The sequence below is a fragment of the Citrus clementina genome, unplaced genomic scaffold, assembly GCF_000493195.1.
Source record: "Citrus clementina cultivar Clemenules unplaced genomic scaffold, Citrus_clementina_v1.0 scaffold_8, whole genome shotgun sequence".
NCBI lineage: Eukaryota > Viridiplantae > Streptophyta > Magnoliopsida > Sapindales > Rutaceae > Citrus > Citrus x clementina.
In genome coordinates this window covers 18,636,927-18,655,834 of record NW_006262022.1, presented here as the reverse complement: position 1 = coordinate 18,655,834, position 18,908 = coordinate 18,636,927, and the positions used below count along the sequence as shown (strand labels likewise).

At 34.4% G+C, this 18,908-nt stretch overlaps 3 protein-coding genes across 5 annotated transcripts; 2 read left to right on the top strand and 1 right to left on the bottom strand.

The window, feature by feature from the left end:
- Window positions 1–400: 400 nt before the first annotated feature.
- LOC18034323 (histone deacetylase 8) lies at window positions 401–4,139 on the bottom strand. 3 transcript variants are annotated; one of them, XM_024178389.1, is made up of 4 exons: window positions 3,707–4,139; window positions 3,043–3,623; window positions 1,359–1,438; window positions 401–749 (listed from the first exon to the last, which is right to left on the bottom strand). In XM_024178389.1, exons 1-4 carry the CDS (start codon window positions 3,987–3,989, stop codon window positions 734–736), a joined length of 960 nt encoding a protein of 319 aa, XP_024034157.1. In that variant the 5' UTR covers window positions 3,990–4,139; the 3' UTR covers window positions 401–733. The 3 variants fall into 3 exon arrangements, with proteins under 3 accessions (XP_024034157.1, XP_024034150.1, XP_006424116.1); XM_024178382.1 differs by having other exon boundaries at window positions 402–749; window positions 1,273–1,438; XM_006424053.2 differs by lacking the exon at window positions 401–749 and having other exon boundaries at window positions 1,045–1,438.
- Window positions 4,140–5,949: 1,810 nt separating this feature from the next.
- Window positions 5,950–13,706, top strand: LOC18034547 (ribosome biogenesis protein BMS1 homolog). Its single transcript, XM_024179004.1, has 17 exons — window positions 5,950–6,263; window positions 6,376–6,522; window positions 6,640–6,730; window positions 6,810–6,928; window positions 7,155–7,345; window positions 7,470–7,680; window positions 8,498–8,738; window positions 9,066–9,341; window positions 9,559–9,710; window positions 9,836–10,194; window positions 10,448–10,544; window positions 10,625–10,843; window positions 11,474–11,716; window positions 11,903–12,112; window positions 12,394–12,663; window positions 12,792–12,995; window positions 13,211–13,706. The coding sequence occupies exons 1-17, from the start codon at window positions 6,129–6,131 to the stop codon at window positions 13,364–13,366; spliced, it is 3,321 nt and encodes a 1,106-aa protein (XP_024034772.1). The 5' UTR covers window positions 5,950–6,128; the 3' UTR covers window positions 13,367–13,706.
- Window positions 13,707–16,051: 2,345 nt separating this feature from the next.
- LOC18035643 (aluminum-activated malate transporter 2) lies at window positions 16,052–18,048 on the top strand. The gene is made up of 5 exons (XM_006424050.2): window positions 16,052–16,349; window positions 16,549–16,962; window positions 17,068–17,180; window positions 17,283–17,426; window positions 17,608–18,048. The coding sequence occupies exons 1-5, from the start codon at window positions 16,052–16,054 to the stop codon at window positions 18,046–18,048; spliced, it is 1,410 nt and encodes a 469-aa protein (XP_006424113.2).
- Window positions 18,049–18,908: the final 860 nt, after the last annotated feature.

Here is an 18,908-nt window from a genome sequence, read left to right as displayed (position 1 = left end):
GGATTCGGTGGCCTTGATTACGACTCTATTGTTACAGCATGAAAGGATTGGCATCGATTTATTCCATTCTATAGAAGTGGGCCATGCATTAGTCATTTTGTCACACTGCGTGCACGATATATCATCAGCAGAAAGATGGCAACTGCAGTCTGCAGCCGCAGAGATGTCTGGTAGTTGATCAAGAATTGTATAAAATGTACCTGATATGTTGGTCTCACTTAGGGTGTGAAAGTAGAGCAATTCAGGGATTTCAGCATGTCTTCCAGAGTGCCAAGAGATGTAAGGAGAGATGGGTCCAGTTTTTCACGATGGATACCATGTTTTAATAAACCAAAAGCATGTCGTGGAAGCTATTTGATCCAAACTAATATGATATGAACCTTTCGAAGAGATACAGATCAGTAGATAAGTTAACGCCTAGATGAGTTACCTTTCTAGTTCTATTGTTGTGTGAGATTGTACAGCCAAAAGTAATATAATAGGCACAAGTGCTTGCACATACAGGGTCGTGAATGTGAAGCAGAAGAAGCACTATCAAATATCAATTAACACTATCAACTAATTAGTACAAACATTTTGGGAAATTTTTAACCCAGATCATATACATGCATACAACTGATTGAACACCGTCAACCAAGAAAAGGGTGACATTTAAAGTAGCCTTTCTAGTAATATCTGTCATGTGATAAGTGACGAGCAATATATGAAGGTGAAGATTGTGGACACTTGCGATCTACCTTATCCACCATCTAATGGAAGCATTCGAAGAAATTTAAGTCAACACTTCATATATGCTTAAATTCAAATGATGCAAATCTTTTGGACATCAAAAATGTCATAAACAACATGAATGTTTCGTGAACCTTTGGATTCCTATGCAGGGAAGGGAAAAAGCATAATTATCCCATTATAGTCTGCTTATATACATTGTCATCTCCATCTCCTATTATGAGATTAACAAATCCTCCAAAAGAACGAAATAAACGAGCAAAGTAACATACAATATGTATTTATTCCTACAATCAACTCTTTGTTATTTATTTATTTATTTTTTGTGAACTAAGAACTAAAATACACATGAATATAGTTTTACAATCTATAAATGAGGTTTGAAAAAAGAAAAAAATCCATCATATCAAGATCCCTTTAAAAATGGTATGACATCATTTTGGTACTGTTTAATGGACTCAATAACTTTTACAGGAAATGCCTCATCCTCTGGGTAATATGCAATGGGATCAGACAATAGGGCAAGTGGGAGGTTAAGGACACCTTCTAGTGTTGCATGAAGACAATAGGCTGAGTAAGTAACATGATATCCACCTTCTTGGACAATAAGAAGACGACCACCACTGTACCTATCTGCCAGGCTGCGGACTATCCTCCCCATCTCCCGATAACCATCCATTGTCAAGCATTGCCTTCCATTTGGATCAAACTACAAAAATGCATAAACTTTTAAGAAACTACTGTGTCAACAGTTAGAGTAAAATTATAACAAATATAACACAAAAAATCTAAAAGTACATAACAGAGGTAAGCTAACTATACTTCCGTGATGAAATTTGCAAACATATAATATTTCCTGGCATAGTAACTACAACTTCTGATGTTGAAATGGATTGATAACTAAAGCTATTGGTCTAGGATCTTGATGCCCGTCCCTCCATCTTGAGAAGGGATGCAGGATATAGGTAGAATATACTCTGGATGCATTTATAAAACACTGCTTGATCAGTAGGACTAATAAGGCGGAGATGTATTAGCAAGTTGTTACATTAAAAGTATTTTATTAAATTATTGCATAATTTCAAGTTCTCATTTTAGTTCAATCTGACTAGGAATCATAGGAGTCATTATTAGAATCAGTTCTAGCACATGCCATAAACTATTCGTATATTTTCAACGCCAGTGATCTAAGGCCAAAAACAAGCTGTATCAATATGTTTGATGTGTCAGCTATCCATCCACCCTTAATTAATAAATTCAAACTTTGGCTAAATTTGTACTACCGGAACCATTTCAATTAACACCCATGGAGTATCAGTATCTTATTAATCCCATAAAGGTATATGCCTCCTCAATAGATGTAGAAATTTACCTAAATCTTAAAATTTAAGGACCAACTAGAGAAACAACATTGTGGATGTCAGGGAATGATAGATGTCTCTTTTCTTTTATATGGAAAATAACCTATAAATAAAGCATAGTAATCCATTAAAATTATAATATAGGACTGGAAACTCAGAAACCTTAAAACCACACTTCTGTAAACAGCAACGGTCCAGTGCAAAAATGAATTAAGTCAAATAGTTCACCATGTTATACCAGAGAAAGTGTGTCCATTGCAAATGCCACTTGGCAAAATAGAGAAGAGCTTGATCAAGCAAAGAGGTTGGTTAAAGGAAAATTAAGCAAAGGAAAGTGATCAAGGTAAGATCTTGATGAAGGTTTAAGCTTGGAGATAAGTGTCCTACAAAGAAAAAAGGTCAACTAAAGGAAGAGCGTCCTTTCTCACTTCAGGTAAGCCTTCTACCAACATGCTTTGCTTTGGTTGCCCGCTAACCACTTGAAAAATGTCATGTGGCAGGTTTGACGGCTGCTTTAAGGAAACTGCTGCTCACTTAGACATGATACTCCCCTGAAAAATTGCCAACTTGGACGGCTCGATCAGATACAAGACTTTAACTATTGAGCAGCAGCCACTTTATAAGCCTAGATGATGATTAGATACCTAATATGTCACAACTCCCATAGTTTTTCATTCTAGACTCTAGCTCCAATAGGTGTCATATTTCCGTTTTTGATATGGGTTCTCTATGATACAGTTTCCTTTTCAGTGGTTTGTTTTTATATGTTTCAATAATGCAAGCTGAAGTCCTTTCCAAAGATAGACATGTAACAAGTCACAAATTGCTCATACTGAGATCTCAACTTGCATACAATTCCACAATTCTTTCAAAAGATACTTCTTGAATACAGATCACTAATGAAGTTAAAAAAAAAAAAAATCAATGAGGATGAAAAGAAAGATTAACTTACGGCACTTGAATCTTGGCCAACAACCAGAACTATCATATTAGGCTCAAATTTCTGAATGGCTGGGACAACCAACTCGGTCATGGCATGCACATATCCCCTGTCGCCTGTCCCATTAGGTAGAGGAATGTTTAAATTATAGCCAAAACCCTCACCTTCACCAAGCTCATCGACAGTACCGTTCTGTGGATGGGAAGGTCCCCAAGACCCGTGATTCATATGGAGGGAGATTGTAAGAACTTTATTTGACCGATAGAACCCCTCTGCAGTCCCATTGCCATAATGAACATCAATGTCTATAACCACAACCTTCCCACAACCCGAATTCAAAGCCAATTGAACTGCTAAACCGGCATTATTTAAAAAGCAGTACCCGTCAGCCATAGTAGGCTGGGCATGGTGACCAGGAGGTCTCACCAGTGCATAGGCAATTTTCCCATGCCCATCAAGAACATGCTTCATTGCCGATAATGTAGTACCGACAGCAAGAAGTGCGGCACCCCATGAACCAGGGTTCAAGACTGTTCCATCACAGACCATTTTCCCACCAGCTTTATCCGCTTCAACAAGTTCATTAATATAATCTGGAGAATCAACATATGATATGATACGATACTTTACTGAAAATAAATAAATAAAAACAGAGGAAGCGAAGAAAAGACAGGACCTGGAGTGTGAAAGGAGAGCAATTGAGGGATATGAGCAGGTATCCCAGAGTGCCAAGAGATGTACGGAGAGATGGGCCCTCGTTTGAGGATGGATACCATGTTCTTGATTCTGTCAGCGTTCTCTGGATGCTTCTCTAACACTTCAAGAAAGCCTGGGTCAATTCCTGTGTCGAAAACGCCTTTTCCAGTGTCGTGATTCAGCATCCCGTCGTCCCAAAACACATTGATGATGCCTTCTGCTGCTGGTGATGAAGGTGGTGAAGGTGAAGCAGAAGCAGCCATGGATGGACGGATAATCAGTGACAGAAAGAAGCGGCTTTGACTTGTTCGCGAAGCCGGTGAAAGAAAAAGTGACCGTACTCAGTTTAGCTAAAAATGTTACCTATTCATATTATTTACGATCGTTAATCACTTTTGTAAAACTTTTTATTATTATTTTTTTCCGACAAAAATAAAATAAAATAAAATTCAGAAGCTACTCGTTTTTTGTTTTATTATTAAGTATTGTGAAAATCATTATTAAGTATTGTGAAAATCATAGTAGAAACGCAGAATAAGAGGGGAAAGGGCGATGGAAAATTGAAAACTATTGGAAACACAAATAAATTGTAAAAATGCAAGTGACAATCTTTCAATCAAAGCTTCCAGTTAAGATTCTGGTAATGTTCGTTATAACTTGTATTAGTTGGCCGGAGGGCTCATGAAATAAGATTTCAAGATGACAGAGAGAAGATCCAATAGTTTATGGACATGTCCAACAGGTGATGTTGCACACTGCGGGCTCATCAAAGTAAGGCTCATGGGTAATTTTCTTTTGAGTTGGGCTTTTCACACCCCCATGAAAATCCTTATAAAAACCAACCCATTTAAGTTTAAATACACCCCATGAACAAGTTTGAAAATTATCTTACTTTAATCCCAATCAACCTTTGATAAATATTATCTCTAAAGAAGTGCCTTCTCCCTAGTGCCTCTTGTGACCAAATTATAGAGGCTGATTCTATTTTGCTTCTACGGTTCTACCTTGAGAATCACTCAAAGAAGATCGGCCACTTCATTTAATTTTCAATTTGGGCGTGAAGCTAAAAAAATCTATGCTATCTTCAATAAGTTTTTTCTCCTTTTTTTTTTAATGTACTTTTATCTCTCCTATTCTAAAACCTAAATCATTCAAATCAGGCATAATACATTTTTCAGCATACAAACAAATAGCACAAAATAAATTATATGGGGTCATACAGGTATCTCTTATAATTAAATCATATTGCTTGATATGCAGCTTGGTTATATATAGACCCCATATAATAAAATCTTATTTTTTCTAATTGAAGATTTAAAATTATTGGTAGATTAAGGATTTTGATGATCATAAGTCGTAATAGAATTATAGTCTTCATACCAATGAACTAGACACTGTAGTTGTTTAATTATCCTACAAGTTTTTATATCAAACAGAAAAGCACTTGCACAAAAGCTTTATGTAGCTCGTAATCAAGCTCTCCCATTCAAACAACTCTGACGTTGTGAGATTTTATGATAAAAATTATTTGGAGTTTAAACTTATAGAACTATACATTTTTAATGTCTAAATCAATTGTTATCCTCATTTTTTTCAAAATTAAAAGTAGATGGGGTGAGCATTAATTTCTTTTCAACCCTTACTTTTTTTATTAAAATAATTATCAAATTATAATTTATTATTTTAATTCACTGATTCTCAAAATTTGTAAAATTATCCTTGACTAAGTGCTTTCTCTCTTAGTGTAACAATAGTCAAAATCTAAACTAATTTCTCTCTTTTTTAATTTTTTTCTTATTTGTTAAATTAACTTTATCTTTCTCTTAATTTTCACTATAACATTATTAATTTTATTTATTATTATCATTTACAATTTGTGCTTTGGAAAATTGACAAAAAAATTCTAATAAGTTACAGAAAGTTCTATTTTTTATTTTTAAATAATGGGTATTTACCCTTCTCTTTTATTTAAATTACAATAGAGTTAAAATTTGCTAATTTTTGAACAATTTTATTCATTAAATGCCATATTCTTGACGCATTATTATAAATTTTGATGAGAGAAAGAAATAGGGGGAGAAATAACAATATCAGATAAATAATTGATTAAATTATATTTCATAATAAAATTTTTAATTAAAAAAGTGCGATAAAGAGTGTAATAGGATGTTATATAACCCTACTCACTCCAGTGATTAATAAAATAAAATTATTTAAAAATTACTCCAACATACTTACAATGCAAGTTAGGTTAACTTTGATGGACAAGAAAAAGACAAAACCCACCGCCACCTCAACCACCGTCTTCCCTATCGCCACTGCGGATCTCAAATAAACCCTCCACCGCCGCCGCCTCCGCCGCCGCCGTCTGAATTAACTTGCCTCTCCGTCGTCGACGCCGAATGTCAGCTATCAAACTAGCCGACATGGAACAGCAGCCTCACAAGGCTCACAGAGCTCGCCAATCGGGCTCTTCGGCGAAAAAGATATCCAAATCGGAAATAAATAAACAAGACAAGAAGAAACCAAACCCTAAGGTCCTTAATTTGCAACCTACACTTCTTTTTCATTAATTTAAGTGAATAACTAATATTACTCTTTTTCTTTTCGCTGATTTTAATTATCATTAATGTTATTATCATCTATTAGGCATTTGGGTTCGCTTCATCCGTGAAAGCCAAGCGATCAATGATGCGAACGGCTGAGAAAGAGCAACGTCGGCTTCACATTCCGACTATAGACCGCTCCTATGGTGAACCACCACCATATGTTGTTGTAGTTCAGGGACCGCCCCAGGTTTTGCATAATTTATTTTCTATTTCTAAATTAATTTTGATCTCTTGATGCTTTAATTGATTGATAATTTTGAAAGTTTTAGATGTTGATTTTTAATTTATGAAATGGTGGTGGCAGGTTGGGAAGTCTTTGTTAATAAAGTGTCTTATAAAGCATTATACTAAGCTTAAAGTACCTGAGGTTCGGGGACCAGTTACTGTTGTATCAGGTTAGGTGTTTACGTAATTTCTTTGTTAGATTTAAAATATAATGGAGTTTATTGAGAAGGATGTGACAAAATTTGTTAGGTAAGAAAAGGCGCCTACAATTTGTGGAGTGCCCAAACGATATCAATGGCATGATTGATTGTGCAAAGTTTGCTGACTTGGCACTGCTTCTCATTGATGCAAGTCATGGTTTTGAAATGGTGAGATGTCATTTTGGATTAGTTCTATTTGGTACGGACTTCACTGGATATTTGTGTTGATGGAGCTGTAGCTTTTTCTCTCTCTTTTTTTTCTCCATTCTTTTGATCTCCATAGCATGGTTTTATGTTGCCAGTTTCATGTGGTTAAGGAACTCAGCATATATTTTTTTTAATGTTGTAGTTAATGCAATTTTCTGTTTTGGCGACTGGATTTTGTTTCTTACAGGAAACTTTTGAGTTTCTTAATTTAATGCAAAATCATGGATTACCGAATGTTATGGGAGTTCTTACTCATCTTGATAAGTTCACGGATAAGAAGAAACTAAGAAAAACAAAGCAGCACCTCAAGCATCGATTTGGTACGGAGCTATACCATGGAGCAAAACTATTTAAATTATCTGGTCTCATTCAGGGGAAGTAAGTATATTGACAGTGCGTTGTATTACGGACATCTCACTATCTATAGTAGTTAAATTGTTATTTTCAAATTATAGAAGTCTTTGAGGTTAATTCTTTCTTTTATCTTTCCCTAATCCATTAGGTACACAAAAAAAGATATTGGCAATCTTGCAGAATTTATCTCTGTTATGAAATTTCATTCTTTGTCCTGGAGAACTTCTCATCCTTATATCTTGGTTGATCGTTTTGAAGATGTTACTCCTCCTGAAAGAGTGCATGTGAATAATAAATGTGACAGAAATGTTGCAATTTATGGTTATCTGAGAGGTTGTAATCTGAAGAAGGGAACTAAGGTATGCATTGCAAACCACTTTACCTCACTTTGCCATTTGAATTTTTTTCTGTTTTGAGAATATGCTGAAGGTTTTTATTTATTTTTATAAAATTAAAGGTAAGAAGCAGGTTCATTTCTCAACATAAGGTTATTGTTGCATATGATCCATTCAAAATTTTATGCTTTCTGGACATATATTACTTTAAGTTTAGGTGGGTTTAGGCACCTAATTTTCACATAGATGACCATTAGGCAAGGATTTGTTTATCATTCTGTCAACAACTAGAAGTGAGTTGTGGTGAAAAAAGAGCTTGATTAAGCACAATTAGAGAGATCTTCTTTCATAATAAGCAAAGCTCGATCTCATTGGGCTCATGAATGCAGGTTTCATGTGTAAATGTAAAATTCAGCTTTGAAGGGGGTGATGAATTAGCTATTTGTAAATTTTTCAGCTTGGTTAGGCTTAAGTAACACGGAGCTTCATGTACTTAGCTTTCCAGTGGCTGATATGGTGTACATTGAAAGTGCAACTTAAAGAAACTTACACGGAAGCTGACTAATGAGATAAATTTTCATTTGGAACAGAGTTGCAATTTACATGGCATGTTAGTTAGTATGATAGCTCTGGAGGTCATTTGTGGCTTATGGGTTAAGATTATGTACCTTTAAAAAGAAATTTCCTTTCCAGTTTTTATGCAAAAAAATATGGCTATTATGTCTGGACTTGTATTTGATGTTTGCCTTCTATTAAATGATCATTTATCTTGCGCTTATCCAATAGATTATCCATTTGTGATCTAATGTTCCTTTTTCCCCCCCCCCCCCCCCTAAATCAGGTGCATATTGCTGGCGCTGGTGATTACAGTTTAGCTGGTGTCACAGGCTTAGCTGATCCTTGTCCCTTACCTTCTGCTGCCAAAAAGAAGGGACTGCGCGATAAGGAAAAACTTTTTTACGCACCCATGTCTGGCCTTGGGGATCTCCTTTATGACAAGGATGCAGTCTATATTGACATAAATGACCACTTTGTTCAATTTTCTGAAGCGGATGATGAAAATGGGAAATCAAACCGCAAAGGTTTACTATTTGTTTCTTCTTTTTTTTTTTTTTTGGTTGTTGTTTTGTTGATGAATACAAACCTTTAACCTTTACCTCTAGTACTTTTTTGTGGATCTTGTTTTGAATAATATAAAATGGAAGTACCTTTCGTAGTTAGCTAAAGTGGAATAGTAAAGTTTTCGGATGATTCTTGATGATATATTCGATTACCTGTTTCTTTAAATATGCTGTTTTGAATTATACAATCTAGGCACGATAAAGAAGGCAAATATCTTATCTCTTCTATTCATCCCACTTTCTTTACCCCTTTTTTGGGCTCAAGTATTGTTGCTTTTCTATTACTAGGAAAGTATCAAGATGTTGGTGTGACGTTGGTAAAATCGCTTCAAAACACAAAATATCCGATTGATAAGAAGTTAGAAAAGAGCATTATTTCCCTTTTCAGCCAGAAGCCTAATGTCTTATCGGATGCTACCAACAATGCAAAAGATATGGATGATGATACAGAGTATATTCATGGCAAGCAGTATCAAACTAGAGAAGGAACTTCCAATGGGCTTGGTGAAAAACATGTCGCTGAGGAAATGGAGTCCTTACATGAAGATGCAGATGTTAAAAAGGGTGAGAAATTTTCAGCTTTGGCCTTCAAGAGTAATACCTACTTAGTTTATATATAGCAGACATGAGCCAAGTTAAGATGGGTAGAAAGGGTGTTTTGAATCATGAAATGCAATATGATGTTTATGTAGAATAATTTTCACCATATATGCCTAATTAGTTTAAATAGGTATTTTCTCTATTTTGATGTCTTTCTGTTTGGTATTTTCTCTATTTACAGAGTCCTTCGGACAATGCACGAATCTGATTCAGCTTGTCTATGGGAAATCAACACCAACATCAGCAACTTTGTCCAAAGAAGTGCAGGATAGCAGCGACAGTGAAGAAAGTGATGATGATGAATTTTTTAGGCCAAAAGTAGAAGGGAATAAGGTCTGTCCTGATATTATTTGTGTGGTTATTTCCTAGATTGCCTTTTAACATTGATATACAAGTTTGATGTTAACTGGATATAATTAGTTTTTGGCCGGTCTCTAATTCCTCTTAATTTATTGCAGAAGTTGAGAGAAGTATTGGATAGCAGACTTTTCAATATGGACGAGTGTTCCAAATTTAATAGTTATGGAGATCTTAAAAGCTCAAAAGGTGAAGAAGTCTATGAAAGTATCAGAGACCGCTTTGTTACAGGTGATTGGTCCAAAGCTGCTCAGAGAAATCAAGTTTCAAAGGGTAACTCTGAAGGTGATGACAGTGATGATGCGGTCTATGGTGATTTTGAAGATTTAGAAACCGTTGAGAAACATCAAGGGCACATTAAGGATAATTCAGGCAGTAATGCAATTGAGAATGAATATGAGTCAGCAGTTGAGGAGCGGAGATTGAAAAAGATTTCACTACGTGCAAAATTCAATGCACAATATCCTTTTTTTTTTTTTTCTTCTGACTTATGCTATTTTTATTGTATTCATTATATATGCATCTTCTGCTAGTGCCGGCTTCTTGACCTCCATTGATGGATTTGGGTGTGGCTGTAGTGGGATGATGCATCCCTCATCTGTTGGTATTTATGCTGAAAGACATTGATGAATTTTGGTTGTTGTGAGTCGTATTGGAGAACCTGTATTTTGGTTTTAGTAGAATCTGCTTTGATGACCTTGACTTTGATTTAAGTATGATGGATCTGAATCACCTGAGAAGGAAATAGATGAAAAAGATGGGGCAAAGTTTCATCGTGGCCAGCCTAACGAAATTGGACTGGTTGACAAGGTAGACTTTTGCATACATCATAATGTGTTCTGCATACTGCTGTTATGTTTTGAGTGCTAACTCATGTTTGGTTCTTCCAGATGAAGGAGGAGATTGAATTTCGCAAACAAATGAATATAGCTGAGCTCAACGATCTTGACGAGGTCACTCGATTAGAGTTAGAGGGCTTCCGAACAGGAACATATCTTAGATTGGGGATACATGATGTTCCTTTTGAGATGGTCGAATATTTTGACCCCTGCCATCCTGTTTTGGTTGGAGGAATTGGTCTTGGTGAGGAAAATGTCGGATACATGCAGGTAAGAATACTTGAATAACCTTGATATGCAGTGGTGATATATATTTTCTTGCTTTTCCCCTCATTTGGGTTGTCTTCTCTTTTCGACTTTTTCAAGTATATATATAAAATTTGTGGATGTTTATTGGATATAACATATTTAGGTATATAGGTAATTACTGACTGCTTGGTTCAAACAACAGACTCAGACATCCTGGAAAAAAGAACTGGTTCATGAATTAGATAAAAGTCCTTTGTTCATCTAGTTAAGTTTATGCCTGATGTTATGCCCTCACTGTTGTGGGCTGTAAAGCTCATGCATCTTTTGGGTTTCTTTCACTAAATAATTTCAGAATATATTTTCGTTCTTCATTTTTAGAGATTTGTAGCTGTTATAGTTTCATTTATGTCATTGCAATGAATGACTGCTGCTGCACTCCGTATTTTTTTTCTTGGTTCTTCTCTTATCAAAAAGATTTAATACTTATTTTTTATATAAAAATGATGGCCTACAAGTTCACAGCTAAAGTCCCTTGGATTAAATTTGGTAGAATTTCCAGATATACTCTTTTATTGTAATTTTGAGAGGTAATATCTTTGTCTTATTTCACAATCTCTAGGTCAATAAGATTTTTCATGGCTTGTTTTCCAGGCTAGGTTAAAACGACACAGATGGTGGCACAAAAAAGTACTCAAGACTAGAGATCCCATTATTCTTTCTATTGGATGGAGGCGTTTCCAAACTATCCCTGTTTATGCCATAGAGGACCGTAATGGGCGGCATCGCATGCTGAAGTACACTCCAGAACACATGCATTGCCTTGCCACATTCTGGGGTCCTCTTGCCCCTCCTCAGACTGGGGTGGTTGCTATCCAGAATTTTTCCAACAATCAGGTCAGCCTTCTCTTCTTGTTGCTACAACCTGTCTATAATAAAATTTCAAAGGGAAAATTTCTGTGCTTCTCATGTTTAGAGCATGTTTCACCTCATATCTTTTTTTCTTTCTTCTTTTCCTTTTTGTTTTTTTAATTCTAATTTTTTTTATGAATTAACCAAACATCCTTTCATTTGATTTGTCAGGCTTCATTTAGGATTACAGCAACTGCAGTTGTACTTGAGTTCAACCATGAAGTAAAGATAAAGAAGAAAATTAAACTGGTTGGTTATCCCTGCAAGATATTCAAGAAAACTGCACTAATCAAAGATATGTTTACTTCAGATCTTGAAGTGGCTCAATGTGAAGGTAAAGAGGTTCGTACTGTCAGTGGAATCCGTGGGCAGGTGAAAAAGGTATCAGTTGAATGAGGAAGTTTATATCCATTTTCTGGTTCTTATTGTGCTTTCTTTGGTTTTTGTCATTCCATATACAGATATACTTGTTTGTACATAATGATAAGCACAACGTCTGTTTTTCTTCTCCAAATTTCTTCTTCCCATTAAATTTCATAATTGTTACTCAGAAAATTGTCAGAATCCTTGATTGTAATTGATGATGTTGGCTCATTATTAATATTTTTTCTTGAGCAAGTGTAGGCTGAGCCTAGTAACTTGTAATTTGATTATATTGTCAGGCTGCTAAAGAAGAGATTGGAAACCAACCCAAGAGGAAGGGAGGGCAACCTAGAGAAGGGATTGCCAGGTGCACCTTTGAGGACAGAATTCTGATGAGCGATGTTGTTTTCATGCGTGGATGGGCTGATGTTGAAATTCCTCGATTTTACAACCCACTGACCACAGCCATGCAGCCTCGTGATAAGATCTGGCAAGGAATGAAAACTATAGCTGAGTTGCGGAGAGAACATAATCTTTCTATTCCTGTAAACAAGGATTCACTGTACAAGGTAATTTGTGATGTGAGGCGTGTAACTTTTTAACAATGGTTTCTTCCTCTGCCCAAAGTTGATGGTTGTGGAATTTTTTAGGGTCATTTGTAATAACTTGAACTTTTTTTTTTTTTTTTTTTTGACAGGCAATTGGGAGAAGACCAAGGAAGTTCAACCCATTGGTGATTCCTAAGTCATTACAGGCAGCTCTTCCATTTGAATCAAAGCCCAAAGATATTCCTAGCCGGAAACGGCTATTTCTTGAAAATAGTAGAGCTGTAGTCATGGAGCCTCAAGAGAGAAAAATCCATGCTCTTATTCAACATCTTAAATTGATTAGAAACGAGAAGGTATGCATGTGTAGACCAAGAAATTTGAATCCACCGACGCCTAAGTTTAGAATTAATAGTGAAACCTATTCAGCACAATCTAACTTTTCATATTTAGTAATTAGCGTCATTCTTGTTCTACTTTTCTATTTGTTTATTTAGGCACTTAATGTGCTGCTCTGCTATTTCAAGTTGTAAGCATGTCTATATTTATATACTCTATTGGGGTTATGCAGATGAAGAAGCGAAAGCTTAAGGAGGCGCAGAAGAGAAATGAAGTTGAGGCAGAGAGAGCTAAAGATAAGCAGTTAACTAGAAAGCGCCAGAGAGGAGAACGGCAGGAGAGATACCGGGAGGAAGACAAACTAAAGAAGAAAATTCGGGTACATTGAGAGATGGTTACATATATCATTTATATGCCTGACCCCCTCATGCTGGTGCAACCGATGTGTTCATAAGCGATGGTGTTTGTGAGCAACCGTGATGGCATGCCAATATCAATTCATGGCAGTTGACGTGAAGTAAAAGCATCAATCTTCTACAACTGAATCACCATGGATCCAGCCACCCTGTGATATGAATAGTCTGTTCAATCATGGGGTTGATCATTCAGCATTGTAAGAGATTGGCGGTGATATTTTTTTTTTTTTTAAGTTTTAGCCATACATAGTTCCACCATGTGATGCCAAGAAATTTACAAATTAGCCGGATTAGATTAGATCCTTCGTTAAATACTCTGGAAAAGTTAAATTACTCTAGAAAATTTAGTAGATGTTGAATATAATTCGAGTATCGCGCCAGACACACAAAATCTAGCGATTTGACTTTGAAAATAAAATGCATATTTTTCAGTCCACGTGGGGAGTTTTTTTTTTTTTTTAAATGATATAATGCATAAAGCACCGACCATATTTATTTTTGGAAATGAATTCTGTATTTTCTCTAAAATTAAAAATATTAAAACAGCTACCATGGTTAGGTAATACCCATGTGTCCAATTCCAAAAACAGCAAAATAGAAAAAAAAATAATTCAGGGAATTAGTTTCAACGAAAACCGATTTATCATTTTTTTTAATATCTCAAAAAGCTGTTGTCTTATTTTATGTGTCATCATTGTCCTTATAGAGTTTTGCTATTTGCAAGACTTGAGGGCTATATATATATATATATATATATATAATAGTTTTTTAGTTCAGAATTTTAAAGTACGGAAAAGTTCGAAAAAATTTTAAAACCGCACAATTTTAAAAACTTACAGTTTTAATATTTTAAAATCATTCGGTTTTAAAACTTTTCCGTATTTTTCTGTATTTTAAAATCCTGGATTAGAACATTTATATATATAACTCAAAACACTTTCAAAACTCAACAAAGAGCCCCAAAATAATTCTATAAACCGTAGATATTGATGGCACTAACATGCATCTGAATTTTGAAAATTTTTCTTTTATAGCACTAACATTTAATTTTATGTCACTTATTATCTTATTTTTTGATTTTATAGTGGAATTTGTAAAGTTTCAAAAAATCTGGATCAAAGCGTATTTTTGTCAAAATTTAGGAAATAAATAAAATTACATGAAAATTTATATTCCATCACGTGTGCTGAAAATATCCCCTTTTAAAATCGTTTATCTCTGTCATTTTGTCTCTGACAGAGAACAATTGAGCGGATTTGATTGACCTTAAGCCGCGTTTCTCTGCTTCATGAATCATCGGGCCCTTCACAGTTCATACCCTAGAAAAAGGGACCAACTAATAATAATCTTAATAGTACTTAAGAAATATTTATACAAATTTTGAGCTATTACTTTTAAGTAATTTAATATTAAATAAATAACCATTATTAAATATTATTTTAACTTTTAATATATACTATTAGATCGTTAGAAGTCAATAGCTAAAGATTTGTATCAAACTTTTTAGTTAAAATAACTTAACCTTAAGATAAACTATCAAATCTTTTAAGAAATTTTTTTTATTTATTCAAGAGAGAATGACAAGAGATGGTCCCTTTTTTTTCCTTCATATTTCAATTTTTATGACTTGCTGTTTACGTTTTCATAATCAGTAAAACATTATGGGTTTGTAAAGTTGGGAAACAAACTTTATATTCCAATTGATATGGCAATTGAGGTGACATTTTCTTATAGGGTCATGTGATAATTAGCTTTTAAACTTTATTATCTCTTATTCAATTGATAAATTTATATTGGTATCATATATCAATTGATGTTAATACAAACTTTGTAGTATGTGAGTACTCTTTCATAATATAATTTGTTACTTCATACATTGTTGTCAAAATTCAAATTTTAAAAAAAATAAATAAATAAACAAGTTATTCCAACTTATTATAGGTTTTAGCAAAATATTTTGAAAATCGTAAATACTTAATGGTAAAAGCAATTTGTTACAATTTGGTTTTGCAAATTGCTTTAATTTCTAGCATTTTGCCTCGTGGGATCAATTAATTTGCTCCAGAAGAATGCAATAAAGGGATCTTATTATTATTTATCTTAGTTTAAAATATTATTATTGATATAAGAACAAGAAGAACTTGAGCTTATTAATTGCAACGTGTAAAATTCATCATTTTCACAGGCTTTTGCTTATTTATAATTTAACAACAGATCTTCTAATTAGCAATTAAATAATTAATGCTTGGTAAGTGATAACCTATCAATTATACAATGAAACATTATATGTTACAAACCTGATTTAGAATCTTTGTATTCCATCTTCAGAATAAACAAATAGATAAATAAATCGATCCTTCTCGATTTTCATAGATTCAAATGATCAACGCTAAAATGTGTAACATGCAAGTGGTTGACTGTATTTGACTCGATATATGCTTCTCGAGTGGAGTGAAGTACTCCTAAAAATCAATTAAATAATTAGTGTACTTGTAACATATAATTTTTTATTTCTTTATCAATTTGATTCCCGCAATTACACCATTAATTTTTTTGCTTATAAATACTCATTACATCAGGCATCCTTCACAAGAAATACTTAATACTTTAATATTGTCTCTCTCAAAATTAGTTGCTTTAACTTGATCAGTAATCCAATGGAAGTGGCATCTCGATCTCATAACAATGAGAGTGCTGAACCTTCATCAAGTCATGTGCTAGGGTGGATGAAGGCCATTGTTCCTCACAGAATCATAAACAAAATCGCTGAGAAAGCAAAAGAGGCAAAGAAATTGGGCATAGATGACCCAAGAAGGATTATTCATTCATTCAAAGTAGGTCTGGCCATCACTTTGGTCTCACTGTTTTACTACTTTAAACCACTCTATGAGGGTTTTGGTGTATCTGCAATGTGGGCTGTTTTAACTGTTGTAGTCGTCTTCGAATTTTCTGTAGGTAAGCTTATCAACTCTCCTGAGATCACTATTAATTATTAACTGTGTATCATAGAGATTGATTTTCTTCTAAATATTTAAAAGTATATTTGGCCGATTCTGGACCCAGATATCCAAATCGCCATCAAATAAACAGCTGATTTAAGAGTTAAAAAATGTAAATGTATTTAACATTTTTTTCTTTTTGGTAAATTTTTCAGGAGCAACACTAGGAAAAGGATTGAATAGGGTATGTGCAACGTTGCTAGGTGGTGGTCTTGGTGTTGGAGCTCATTGGTTAGCTTGTTATTCTGGAAAAAATGGAGAGCCAGTAGTAATCGCAGTCTTTGTGTTTATAGTAGCTGCAACGGTAACATTTGTGAGATTTTTTCCGAAAATGAAGGCAAGATATGACTACGGGCTAATGGTGTTTATCCTGACATTCTGCTTGGTTTCTGTATCTGGTTACCGAGAAGATGAGGTTATACGCATGGCTCATGAAAGGGTAGTCACAATCGCCATTGGCAGCTGCACTTCTTTGCTTGTATGCATTTTGATATGCCCAGTGTGGATTGGAGAGGACCTTCACAATCAAGTAGCTGACAACTTGGAAAAGCTTGGCAAATTTTTGGAAGGTATTTAACCACCAATAATAATTGTATTATGTTGCATATGCAAATAATGAAATTGTATATAATTCACTGATTATTATTGTATTTTTTAATTTATCAATTTTGCAGGATTTGGAGGTGAATATTTTAAAATATCTAATGATGCCCAGTCTAATACCGACAAGTCATTTCTGCAAGGATATAAAAGTGCCCTCAACACAAAAAACAGTGAAGAAAACATGGTGGGTAATAATTAAGCTCGATCGGTCTCCTACATAAAAAATAATTATCAAGAAAATATAAATTACAATAATAAACTTAATTTTTTTAATTTTAATTTTCAGGCAAATTTAGCTAGATGGGAACCCCGACATGGTCGTTTCAAGTTCCGCCATCCTTGGAAACTGTACCTTAAAGCTGGAACCCTAACTCGTGATTGCGCCTACAAAATTGAAGCTCTTAGCAGTCACCTTAATTCAGAGAATTCGGTAAATAAATAACTCATTATTACGTATAAAACACGATATGACTCGCATAATTTATTTTCATTATTTTAAAATTTTGTTTAACTAATGTAGTTATGTCAGATTAATTTGTACAAAGAATTCGTAATTTTAGTTTTACAATTAACTACGTAGTTACTTGACAAATGTTTTTTAAAATTTTCAGACTCCATGGCCAGAAGAAATCCAAAGCAAAATTCAAGAATCATACACAATGATAAGCTCAGAAACAGGAAAGGCCTTGAAGGAATTAGCATCAGCAATTAAAACAATGGCGAGATCGTCATCAGTTAATACCCACATTGCCAATTCAAATGCTGCAGCCGAGACCCTCAAATCCCCGTTCAAAATATCCGTTTTGGAAGAAGATACTGATCTGTTAGAAATAGTTCCAGCTGCTACAGTTGCGTCACTTCTAATGGATGTTGTCACATGCACTGAGAAAATTGCAGCGTGTGTTAATGATCTTGCCTCCCAAGCAAATTTCAACAGCCCAAATAATAACAATAACATGATTCCGGGAAATTCAAGATTACTCCACCGAGGGTCAGTACAGCCAATTTCCGGGACTGAAGGACCCCATCATGTCATCACGATTGGCGAATAATTAGCAGAAATTGAACTACAAATGATAGTGCAAGGAAGCATACTAACTCATAACAATATGATGGTCAAGTTGATTTGGCGGTACTAATCTTGTCATTGTTAAGAAATTAATTTAGAGTTAAATATTTTTTTTTCTTTGGGGAATTTTAACCTGTAAACATGTACTGGTGATCTTTCTTTTCATTTTTTTTTTGAGCCATCAGTTGTATTTTTCCTCTCCTTATTGTTCTGTGAAAAAAAATTTTAATGAGTACTCTTATAAAATTAATTTTTTTTGGGCAAAACTTAATGCAGCAATAAATGAGAAAACTTAAATGTAAATAGAATTTGGATCATCATCCAATGCAAGTTCTATTGCGTTTTTAACGATCTTTAATCAAATATTAATTAGTAATAGTGTAGAGTTAATATTTAATTATTTTTCTATTCGTACTTATTAACCATCAATTTTTCCACATAATTTTGTTCAAGAGAGAGGGAATCTTTGTCCATAAAATAATTAATTGCCCTGAGCGTGAGAATAATTACTGTGGTAAAATCGGTGAAATACAAGTGATGAGAAAAATTACCGTGCTTAATTTTGGTGGAATATAATCAATCCTATAAGTGGCCCTTACCCAACCCACATGCACAAGTTAAAGAAAACAATGATGATACAGCCATAAAAATTGTTAAATTTTATAGAACATTTTTATGGCATGGATTGATTGATTGAATTTAAGAGCAATTATGGAAGTGATTGCGGGCTCCTTTTCCAACCAAGCAATCAATCCATGCCGTCTAAAATGCCAACTCAGTTTCTTGAATAATATTTGTACAATCCCTTTACAAAGTTTGTGTGAGGTCATACGGCATGTGCAC

Bases quoted from the DNA above. Each gene is read 5' to 3' on its own strand.
- LOC18034323 (XM_006424053.2), bottom strand. From the start codon at position 3,989: ATGGCTGCTTCTGCTTCACCTTCACCACCTTCATCACCAGCAGCAGAA. The intron at 3,624-3,706 runs GTCCTGTCTTTT...TTGATTCTCCAG, and splicing joins GCTCTCCTTTCACACTCCAG to ATTATATTAATGAACTTGTT. The intron at 1,439-3,042 runs GTAAGTTAATCT...GCATTTTTGTAG, and splicing joins TTGGCCAAGATTCAAGTGCC to TTTGATCCAAATGGAAGGCA.
- LOC18034547 (XM_024179004.1), top strand. From the start codon at position 6,129: ATGTCAGCTATCAAACTAGCCGACATGGAACAGCAGCCTCACAAGGCT. The intron at 7,346-7,469 runs GTAAGTATATTG...CTAATCCATTAG, and splicing joins TCTGGTCTCATTCAGGGGAA to GTACACAAAAAAAGATATTG. The intron at 12,113-12,393 runs GTATCAGTTGAA...TTATATTGTCAG, and splicing joins TCCGTGGGCAGGTGAAAAAG to GCTGCTAAAGAAGAGATTGG.
- LOC18035643 (XM_006424050.2), top strand. From the start codon at position 16,052: ATGGAAGTGGCATCTCGATCTCATAACAATGAGAGTGCTGAACCTTCA. The intron at 16,350-16,548 runs GTAAGCTTATCA...TAAATTTTTCAG, and splicing joins CGTCTTCGAATTTTCTGTAG to GAGCAACACTAGGAAAAGGA. The intron at 17,181-17,282 runs GTGGGTAATAAT...TTTAATTTTCAG, and splicing joins AAAACAGTGAAGAAAACATG to GCAAATTTAGCTAGATGGGA.